Genomic DNA, 12,041 nt, shown 5'->3' on the forward strand with positions numbered 1-12,041 from the left:
ATTGTTTTGATAATGTTATCATCTGTACAGAGAAAAACTTTTACGTTTTTAGCACATCGTTGTCATGTAAACGTACCCTAAATAATGAACAAAATAGAAACAGGTGTGTTTTCCATACATCAATAATCATGGTGAAAAACAAGTGGTGGAAAAATGAGAACAAAGGAAACAGGAAACCATGAGCAAACTAAGAGGTAGTTTAACAAGATAAACTAAACTGAATGTGAATGTGACAATTAAAGTAGTATGGAGTATGTATTAATATTATGAATTAGCTTTTATTTAATATTTTCAGTTTTATTTTCAATTTTAGTTTATTTTTATTGTGCTTTTGTCATTTTTTTCAGTTTTTTTTTGTTTTAATTTATTTGTATTACTGTTTTAGTTTTAGTCATTTTACATTTTAGTAATTTTTTTACAATCTCAACATTTCTAAGATTTTTACATTGAAATGTTTATTCTAATGCTTATATTTTATTTTATTTCAGCTTCCCTTCAATTAACAAAAAGTAAATCTAATACTTTTCGTTTTAGTGAACAATAACACTTTTTGCATAAACCTAAACAGAAATTTAAGTTGATTTTTCAATAGCTTTTTTTTTCTCCGAAATTTTCTGCGAACTGACAACCACCAACTTGCAACCACCTAGTTTTAAAATGAGCCTAAACAGCATTTTGGGGCATTTTGGGCACTGAATGTTGTCTTGGAAAGCATCTCGCTATATTTTGAGACACGGCCAATGTATAAGGAAGCAGTTCCTGCTAATTCATGTGGATTTATTTCCGTACATAATTTAAGCAGCAACAGTAATTGGCTTGTACAGCATATGTAAGGGATGATGATGATTTTGCCTTGCATGGTCTGCTCAGTGGAAGGAAGCCAAGCAGAATTAAGAGAATGACCATAACGTTTTATGCCAGTCACGTGACCCACCAGGGCTTTCAGCTGTAGCTAATGAGTCTCTCTGCTCATGTCACTCATCTCACAGATGATTAAAAATCAGATTGCTTTTTTTTTTTTTTTTTATGCTTCATAATTGTGTAAAAGTGTAGAGGATGAGAGGGGGAACGAATGGCTTCCCGAACACACCGCCAAGAGGGACGAACCCTGTCAGAGCCAAGCGTGTATCATTCTTACCCATAACTAGGCAAGTGGTATGGCCGAGGGCACTTACGAGTTTTGTGTGCAGGCTGGCCGGCTCTAGGTAAACGGTGACACTATTTTACCCTCTCTTTTCTTAACCACTCATGAATAACACATGGCTTCGTCTCCTGAAAAATGCAACATGCTGTGGGCTGTTTTGGAACAGCCTGTCCTTGTCCTTGCTTGTGCATATGCCTCCTGCGAGTTAAATTCTGTTCAGGAGGTGACGGGCCACCACAGTGGACTGCAGGGGATGGAGAATGTATGCACACTGCCAATTTGTAAGCTCATGCATGCATATGTATTACCCCACTGTTTTTATGTTTCTGTTTTGTGGCCACCAGTCACACTCAGCATTAGCTATCATTATCAGAGTGGCCATCGGATCTGCACTGATTGGAGGATGTCCCATCGGATGGGTTATGCGGAATTTGGCAGATGCCTGCATTGGGTGTGCCGTTAGTCGGTTGGCCACTTTTCTGCAACATCTGTGCTCTTTCTCTCGTAAAACATGCTTTTATATGCTAGGGATGGCTTGCCTTGCCTTGTTTTTTTGTACACTGCCAGAGTGGCCCAAGGGAATGAGTGGACGCTCATTTAACAGTGACAGACAACCATGATGGAGTCAGCAGGTCTTATGGCCAACGGGGGGAAAGGAAAACTGAGTCATTTTATAGTAAGTTAGTTTAAAAACATAGCTTTAGGGGATGAAATTATTTATTTGTTTGGTAATAGCATTTTTAAATGTCAGGTATGTTGTGGAATTGGCTTTTGGTTCCTGGCACATAGTATTCATTTTTATTAGTATATTTTGTATTAAAATGGCCATTTATAAATTATAATGAAATTATCCTTGGAAAAACTTCCTTCAAAAATGTACCTTTACATACATTTCATTGCGGTTTTCAGCTGAAATGGATCCTAGTGGCAGCAAAATACCAACTATTTTTATTCCTCGTCACACAAATTATGATTACAGGGGCAGATTATTGATTAATAAAGACTTGCGTGGTTCCTTCCACAATACGTTATGACCTCAAAACATTAGTAAGTATGGCGTAGTAAACTTGTTCAGTAGCTTACCTGGTACAGCATTACACTTGTGATGTGGAGCACACTGGTACGAGTCCCTTGAAACACAACACAAATCACGATAAACAAGCTCAAAGACTTATCACACGTTTACTTTTGTTAGGTTTAATGGGGTAGATTATTTTCAAACACGAAAGAGCATAAACTTATTGGTGCCAGTCATGAGGCATTTCCAAAATGCTGCACTATGTACAACAACCAATGTTATAAAACAATACATTTTATGTTTAAGGCAAAATATGTACATATACAAACATTTAAGTATTTTGAGAGCGTAGCGAGTGGGTGGGTCTTTTGGCTTGATTTGTTCGCTGCGATTTTCTTCACAGCATCATGGGTAGTGCAGTTTTTCACCAGGAATTTTGCTGTTAAACATGATTCTTTAATAATAATGCAAAAATGCAAACTGATGGCTTTTACAACAGCATATACCAGCAATTAACAACCTCAGTGCTCACAACAGGTCTGTCTTTAAAGGTTTACGAGTTATTGTTAAAAATCAATTTCCCTATGGAGAAAATTAATTGAATTTTTACTTCCAGAACCCAACTGCTGCACTCTTTAAGCTTTTATGAGTAAAGCAGCACAATAAGGTTCATTTACATAGAAATGATACACATTTGCACTGAAAAGAATGAGAGTGGGCTAATTTCAACACATTTCCACCTGGTTAAACTGGATTGCGAGTGGTTAGTGAATAGGATGCAGGAAATACCATGGCATCTAAAGAATCTAAAATGTGAAGATGGTTTTAGTAAACAAGATTGTGGCAGATTGGGTTGGATCATGGAGTGGTGAAGTTGTTTACGGCCAGGTTGGGTGCCCAGACGACCACTTCATATCCTAACATGAGTCACTTACTGCCCATAGACAGACCCGCACCATTTGTCCCAGCCTGAAAGATATGAATATTCATTGGCAAGAGATGAGCATGAGTTTAACTAACAAAGAAAATGGAGCACTCGCTTCTCTGGATCTCACCGATAACATGACATTTCAATGAATATTTATAAGTAATTATCACAAGTCATTGCATTTATAAAAGTCTGCCAAAGGATGGTGTAGCCAGGACTCGGTATTACAGCAGAACTGCTGCAGAGGTCATATCATAGTTATGAATCGATGGCTGAATGTATTTATTTAGAATCATTTTCATGCTTTACATTCTTCGGTTTCCTTTTGCAGCCAGTGGCCGCTGAAATTACGCATTATAATTGAGGTGTTAATCGAAAAAATTCATCCACAAAGTGTTGTTTAAGAGATAAGATTGGAAGATAATGCTGCCACACTCGTAATTAATCTGTGAACATTGGTGTACATTTTTATTACCGAAATGCATTTATAATTCACTGAGATGAGAATATGAGTGGCATTTATGTGTGTGTGAGGCTCTGTACCAGCCGCTGTTGTGAGTCTACATCCCCGTAGGAGCTCACCCTTTGATGTAGGAAACTCAAAGAGCCCCCTGAGGCAGCTGCCATAGGGCAGGGGTCGCATTTTTAATCTGTCAATCACCACTGGGGATTTATAGGTAACTTTTCCTGCCAAGCCAGGCAGGATGCATCATTCTGCCATTCGCTCTCAGTGTGATAAGTATAGAAAAAAGAAGGGGGCACAGTGTTTTTCATTAACACTGATGCTTAGTAAGGTCAACATAACCAACCATTGTTGAATTTGGCTGTCTGCAGAGTTAAAGAATTGGCTTTCCTGTTGGATTTTTGTTTTGCGAGACTTAAACCTAGTCTCCAAAACCTAGTAAGCTAATGGTGCATTGAAATCTTCCTGGGAAGTTCATATTTACAAGACGAGAAGTCGTTATTCTGACGTCCGATGCGTTCAATTCACTTTGGTCAGAACAAGACAGCGAGTTCTCTTGGTCGTGCCATGAGATCTCGCAATATTTTTAGACAAGATGACATAGTTGAGTTTCTGGCAAAACCTTTCACAGTGTTTGCAGGGCTTCCAACTATCTCACATGCAGGGCTGTTCTCACGCCACACGTCCATTTTTCTCACGCAGTGAAAAACATCCCAGAGAAAAGAGGACACTGACAACGCGCCGACAGACAAAACAGAGCAGGTTGCTTTTGATATGAAACAAGAATCAGCTTTCAAAAACATCAATATATTTCTAAATATGTGAATTGTTCATCGCGATTTCAAAATAAAAGTTTAAACCCTATAGCTCTGAGTTTGCATGTTTTGATGTCCACATGTTCTTGTTCAAGCATTCAAGCTCTATCCTAAAGAAGTGACCAAATATTAAAGATAAATGGACATTTGAATTAAATGTTGTTTAGCCAATATTAAACAAGGATTTGATCATGCTGTAAAGTGTAACAACAATAATCAAAAGGCCGTTGGCACCCTCTGCAGGCATTTGTTATAATATAGAATGTGCATAAGTTAAATATGTTATATTATATAAATATGCAATATTACATTATGTATTTTAACAGTGTTGCTCATAAAACTATATGATTACTTGCTTTACTTTATTTTAATCAATTATTATTGCCTCATTGTTATTAGATATGTCATCTTACTATGGCATCTTACAAAAGGCTATTTTTTATGTAGGTCTAGTTTTATGACCACAAAAAATATCAGATTACCCGATTAATCGTCAAAATAATTGACCGATTAATTTGTGACAGCGCTAGGTTAGTTTATACCTTTCAAAATGCACCTGCATTATTTTGCATTTTGTGTCTTTCAGTCGAATAAAAGACTATTTTTCCAGTCATAAAGGTAGTCATTGAAGGTTTCTTAAAAATAGTGTTAAAATATATAAAAAATAATGTAATATACTCGTCGTATTCTTGTGAACCCTATCGTGTACCGTCTCTTCTCGTGAGCTAATTGTATCGTCAAACCCCTGCAGGTTACCTTTTGTTAAAAAAAATACAGTAAGAATGCACATCAGGTGTGTTTTTGCTCTGTTTTTCTGTAAATTTAAGGTGCTGTAAACTGAATTATTATATTATATAGTAACTGAATTAGATTGTCATATTTTGTATATACAACTTAGATAGTTTTATTTTTAAATGAAAAAAGAAATTCATTCAATTCAACAAATTTACCATTAACTACAGATGCTGCATCTATTGCTTCCACCATGTTTCTCACTGACATGCTCCCAACTCGGAAACTCAAGAAAAAGAGAAAGAAAATCCATAGTGTCTATGTGCATTGAACTCGTAAATACGATCTTTCAGCATGACTTGAATGCACCATAATATATCTTGTGTTAGCTGAATTCTAAGGCAACATCACACTAGTTTTTACAGAAAGACAACCCTGTGCAAGAAATATAATTCATTCTATAGATAATAGTTTTGACTATTTAGAAAAGGAACACTTTTACTAAATATTTGATTGTGCTACATAGTTTTATGCTTATTAGGAGATTGTAAATTAACTCAAAAGGGGCATATGAGTAATTTAATTATTTTAAATTTGTATTAATTATACATATTTTGATTAGTTAATAGAATTAACTGCAGAATTAATATTACATTCAATTAACCTGTTCATCCAGCAAACACTTTCAGGAAGATTTTTTTCTTGGCCACAGAAAAATAACTCTTTCTTACTGGGTACAGTCCTACTCAGAACGAGTTGAACTAGTGTCCAGATATGCAGTCTCAGAAGAAAGTCTTGATAGTTAGAAGTTTGATGGTAGGTGAAGTTTCAGTCTGGTTCATCTGGGTTGAGTGAGGAATTGTTAGTGAGTATAGGAATAATAGTGGAGGAGTGAGTTCTCTCTCCCCGACAGAAAGTTGCAACATGGCTTGATGTCTCCAGTCTTTTCCAACAGCAATGAGAAAAGAGGGGGTCACTGGGATAGAGGCCCTTTTAACTTCTGCAAGGTTACACCTCCTGAGTTTGGCTTGACCAATGAAGAGGGTGTAATTTCAAGCAGAAAAAGTTTCATGTGCATGATCCGAGTGGGCTGGTAGTTTTGTGTCCCTTTATACTCTGATTAATATATAGGGTTGCAAAGTTTCCAGAATTTTTGGAAACTTTTCAGTATTATTTGGAAATTTTCAGAAACTTTTGGAAAGTTTCTGGAAAGTTACCAGAAATGTTCAGCCCCTTTGCAACCCTATTAACTCTTTCCCTGCCATTTTTTATATATATATTTTTTTTAAGTTGCCAGCCACCGCCAGCATTTTTGGTCATGGCCAAGTTCAAGTTCATGGCCCCCAGAATATTTTGTTGTATGAATATCTGAACATGCAATATATCAAAAGAAAGAACAGACCCTCTGCTTTTAAACAAATCTGTTTTATTTAGCTTCATGCATTCTTTTTTCTTCAACACTTGAATGTGGGTAAGTTTCATTAAAAAAAGCAACATTTTGAGCAAAAAGCTGAGAAAATCTTGTTTTTGTCAAAGACTACGTCTGGATCAGATTCAGCATCAAAACATAGATGGAGTAGATCGAGTCCATCAAAACCCCCAAAGCTTGCACAGTCCTGACCACTTCCTGGGTCGACATTTCACTCGATAACATTAGGCCATTCTGATTTAAATGCGTAATAACACCCCCTACCTTATAACAATGATAACACGGAAAGCCGTAAAAACGCATCAATGTTTTCTCATAAAACACGTGATAATTTGTCAATGGCGGGGATAAAATTAAAATATCAACCATACAATGCACATTATGAGGAGGTGATATACACCAATGGGTAAGAAAACTAAACAAGGATTTTTTATATGAAGCATGATATCTAGGGTTACATTATCTAATAGTTATATCATAAGGCATGCACAAAACCGTATAGGCTACAATACTAAAGACTAAATATAATATACTAAACAGTGATAATACTGTACACACAATATACTGGGAAAATGCTTGTTCATTCATAGAGAGGTTTGTCTATGAATTAATGGGAAGTCCTTTTTTATGAGCCTCATGTGTCTGTTTTAATAGGGAATGCCATTGAGAGCGGACTCTCTCTACATTCCATTGGTTGGTAAACTGTCTTATCTGTGCTGGTTTGTCTTTGTTGCCATGGTAACCAGGGGCCTGTTCTGCCTTTGGGAGTTGTCACAGACATCTTGGCACCTAGTTTTGTTGTTGGGCGAGGGGTCTGTCTGTTGGATAATTCATTAAATATAATTAATAATTGTGTTTCTGATAGGTCCAGCTGCTACATAACATTTGCAGCAAGGCAGTCTGACAAACTGATTGTTTGGTTTGCAAACATGCTAACGCCAAACTCTGTTGTAAACAGTTCTGAGTAAACACGAGTTAAATGTTGGTTTTAGTGTAGCTTTAGTTCTTTACTAAAGAAAAAAGCATAATTTTGCCAAATACAGTAAATGTGGGTTCTATGTATTGTAGGCTATGCTTATTTCTGAATTGTGTTGTTAGATTAGCAACAGGCTAATGCCATACTCTATTGACATCAATTCTGTGTCGAATCTCTCATGCAGAGCACTATTTGTGAGGCACACAGAGTTGCTGCCTATTTAGAGCACTCCATATAAGGTTCTTGCTTATGCACGTTCAAAAGTTTGGGGTCGATAAGATTATCAGTGTTTTTGAAAAAAGCCCCTTATGCTCACGAAGGCTTTACTTGATCAAAAACAGAGTAAAAACATTAATATTGTGAAATGTAATTACAATTCCATTTTCAGCAGCCATTATTCCAGTCTTCAGTGTCATATTATCCCTCAGAAATCATTCTAATATGCTGATTTGCTGCTCAAGAAACATTTATTACTATTATCAGTGTTAAAAACAGCTGGCTGTTTTATGTTTTTTTGGAAACCGTGATCCATTTTTCAGGATTATTTGAGGAGTAGAAAGTTCAAAAGGACATCATTAATTCGAAATGGACATCTTTTTTAACATTATAAATGTCTTTACGTTCACCTTTGATCAATTTAATGAATACTTTTTTTATATAATTACTAAAACCAAATGTTTAAACGGTAGTGTAAGTATTAGGCAGCTCACTAGGTTTTAGAACAGACCCCCAGTCATGTAATGTCTCTTTTTTTCTCTGGTCAATTATTCAGCTGTATTTTAATGTGAATGTGTTGTCATGAAAACACTTTATAATTGATAAGATGAGAAAGCCAAGGCATTACATGCAGGAAGAAGCACAGGAGATTTGAGGACAGGAGCTGAGAAAAAAAGCGAAGACGACTCATTCATCTTTGACTCATAGTTCCCAAGTTCCTCAATGAATATCCATGAACAAACACCTCACACAGGGGAGCACAAACAAAATCAAAAACAACTCAACATAGAGCTAACACTTGTCTCAATCTCCCTTAGTTCTCAGGGATGATTTCCGCCAGCCTCCCAATGACGTGGTGGTGGCAGCCGGAGAGCCTGCTGTACTGGAGTGCGTCCCTCCCAGGGGTCACCCCGAGCCCACTGTTTCCTGGAAGAGGAACAATGTTCGTGTCAATGACAAGGACGGCAGGATCTCTGTGAGTTAATAGCAGAAAGTGCAATGTTGGCACAGGAGTGATGATTAGGTTGTAGTGTAGCAGTGACATCACTCTACTCTGCAACCAGCATCGATTGGAACATAAATCAGTGTACTTAGTCACGTCCTGTTCTCCACCAACAAATGACATCACTCGTGAGTTTGGGAGTGTGTGTAAAAGAAAAGTGCACTTTAGCTATTTTTTATGCTTATGTTGTGCTGGTTAGCAGTGTCGTTAGCTAAAACTAAAAAATAGTTTTTGTTAATATAAAAAAGCTCAAATAAAATATAAATTGAAGATTAAAAAGTGTTGCTTTGGCAACTAATTGAAAAAAAATATGTTAAATTAGTACTAAAATTACAAAAAAATAAAATAAAAATAAATTAAAGGTAAAAACAATTTTTTTAATACAAATGTCAAAGGCTAAATCTTAAACTAAATTTAAAATGAAAATATAAAAAGAAAAGATAATTCAACATTTATAATAGTATATAAATAATACTAAAATAACATTGCTGGTTACTGAAAGAAACTGTTTGGTCATGTGACTATATAAAATAAAACCAGGCTTTTATTAGGCTTCTGAAATAAGTCTTTATGTTATGTATGTGTACATATTTGTCAAAGTTAAATGATGATATGGCGATGTAGATGTTATTATTTTTATTTATTTTTTCTTCAGATGCGTGGTGGTAAGCTGATGATTTCTCACACCCGGAAAAGTGACGCAGGCATGTATGTGTGTGTGGGCACCAATATGGTGGGCGAGAGAGACAGTGATCCAGCCGAACTCGTTGTTTTTGGTAAGTTCAATTTCCTGGCTAGTTTTTTGTTGTTGTTTGTTTGACAAAAGGGTGAAAGTAAGCACAGTGTGATTTGTCTGTGTGATTGTGGGAGCAGAGAGGCCAGTGTTCATCCGCAGACCTGTGAATCAGATCGTTTTGGCTGAGGAGACTGTTGATTTCTTGTGCGAGGTTCATGGAGACCCGGCTCCGACTGTCCGCTGGAACAGAGACGAGGGAGAACTACCACGGGGGAGGCAAGACTTGTCTTACAAACATTTGTGATGCTTTTTTTCCGTTATAGTTCAGTTAGAGAAAGAGAAAGCTCAATAAATATTAAAATGGGATGGAATCTTATATACATACAACATCACACAGAAATGTTTCATTGCATTATACAACAACATACAACAAAACATTTAAGGGATAGTTCATCCAAAAATGACAATTCTGTCATTTACTTACCCGCGTGCCGTTCCTAACCCTTACAAATGAACATATTTTTAATAAAACCTGAGAGATTTCTGTCACTCCATTGAAAGTCCATTCCACTAAAACTTAATGAAGCTCATAAGTTCATAAAGACATTGTCAGACAGTATGGTTGAGCTTCAATTTACCATATTTGATGAGCTCTACTGTATGTATGTGCGCTGATTGATGTTTATATGATGAACAGATTTAATTTAGGCTTTTATTCACATATAAAGTGGGGCTGCACGATATTGAAGAAAAATTAGATATGCGATAACTTGCTAAATAATGTTATTTGCAATAAGATAATTATATTTACATATATTTAACTGAAAACTATGTAATCAACATTGGGTTAGTTCACCCAAAAATGAAAATGATCCTATAATTTACTCTCCCTCAAGCCATCCTAGGTGTGTTTGACTTTCTTCTTTCAGTCAAACAAAATCGGAGTTATATTAAAAAAATATCCTTGTATTAACCAACCCTTTAAGTTTCAAATTTTTATGGTAATCATTTGTCTGCAGCAAATGGGGGTGATAAGGGTTATCATCTCATACTATGAGATATATGGTATAGAAGGCATATATGGCGGAATTACACAGAAATGTCCTCTCAGAGAGTGGAAGGATGTAGACATGGTGTAGGAGAAAGGTGTGATGACTGTTCAATCTACTCTCCTCACGGACAACCATTGTCTCTTTTCACCCTCTCGGCTGAATAGATTTGAGATCCGTGGTGACAACAGCCTTCATCTGATGAGGGTCAGAGCGGAAGACGAGGGCACTTACACGTGTGTCACCGAAAACAGCGTGGGCAAAACCGAAGCCTCCGCCGTGCTGCAGGTCCATGGTAAGACGTGCATGCATGCATTCTCAGCCTTTTACATGTGTGTCGACACATCACAGAGCACATGAAATATGAATCACAAAGAACTGAGCTGATTTTCTTAGCTTCATGCATATGGTGTTGCTCATTTCCATTAAACAGACCTCACCGCAGCCATTTGAACCTGTCAGGCGCAATCAGTCTGATCTGTGTGAAGTCACATGGAAGAGTTTATCAGCTCCTCTGTTGCTGCTTAAATGTTAGCTCTATTCTACCTAGTGAACTGCCTACATAGGCAGCTGACAGTAAAGCCCAGTTTTGACATGAACGTTTGGCATAATGAACACAGTGCTGCGTCTGAAATCGCATACTGTATATAACTTAATTCATGACCATTAAAAAAGTACGTTCTATATAGTATGAATGTGTTTAGTATGAATGAAATTTGGACGTTCTACATCGATCATTGTAAGCCCGTCTAAATCGGTCCAATGGCGGCATCCGATAGAACGGGTGAAGGTCTCTTACTGTCTTTCCTTTCATGCAACACAACAAGATTAAATGAAATACTTTTCATTTGTATTACCTCGTTATTTCATCTGACTCCATAAATGAAAAAGGTTTTAATGATATCCGAGCATCATTAAATGTGAGCGAATGTTTGATTATTCTTTTTAACTCTTTACTTATATTTTACCCGTTCATATTAGGAAGCTATTTCGCTCTAAGGTCCTCACGCCTTCTGCTTAACGCGGGTCTCACAATCACAAGCTCGTTAGTTTTGGTCACCAAACAGAGGTAATTGGCTATACGCGAGATTGGTCACATTCAGTATAGCCCCCGTGACTGCATACACTTGATATTAAAGTAATGTTTACTTCAGGCAGAGGTATGGCCACTATTACAGATATAAGTTGACCAACATTACTCCTCTTATAATAGCTTTGGATTGGCCATGCCGTGGTTTCCCACATACACTTATCTAAAGTAACATTAAATTAAAACAGAGGTAAGGCACACCCAAATTTAGATTGCAAGCAGCATTTTTGCTGTTGTAAACGGAAATTCACTTCTTGTCTTTGCGAACCACGTACACTTGAATTATTTAGTGCCAAATATTAGTCATCACTAATCTGACGCAAAACTTGCGGTAACATACGAATCCGTTTAATCTACTTGGGAAAACAATTTCAGAGTCAGTCGGAATAAAATAAATGTAACAATTTATTATGTTGGATAAATGTATCATGCCAATTTCATA

General features: G+C 36.6%; 1 protein-coding gene across 1 annotated transcript in view; it reads left to right on the top strand.

The window, feature by feature from the left end:
* Nucleotides 1–12,041, top strand: part of LOC307166723 (roundabout homolog 2) — a 74,989-nt gene that overhangs the window by 31,566 nt on the left and 31,382 nt on the right. The window contains exons 3-6 of the mRNA XM_079885278.1: nucleotides 8,540–8,697; nucleotides 9,380–9,500; nucleotides 9,598–9,736; nucleotides 10,677–10,804. Of these exons, the coding sequence (XP_079741404.1) occupies nucleotides 8,540–8,697; nucleotides 9,380–9,500; nucleotides 9,598–9,736; nucleotides 10,677–10,804 (546 nt within the window). The remainder of the gene's footprint in view (nucleotides 1–8,539; nucleotides 8,698–9,379; nucleotides 9,501–9,597; nucleotides 9,737–10,676; nucleotides 10,805–12,041) is intronic.

This window comes from Squalius cephalus, assembly GCF_949319135.1.
Source record: "Squalius cephalus genome assembly, chromosome: 11".
Lineage (NCBI taxonomy): Eukaryota > Metazoa > Chordata > Actinopteri > Cypriniformes > Leuciscidae > Squalius > Squalius cephalus.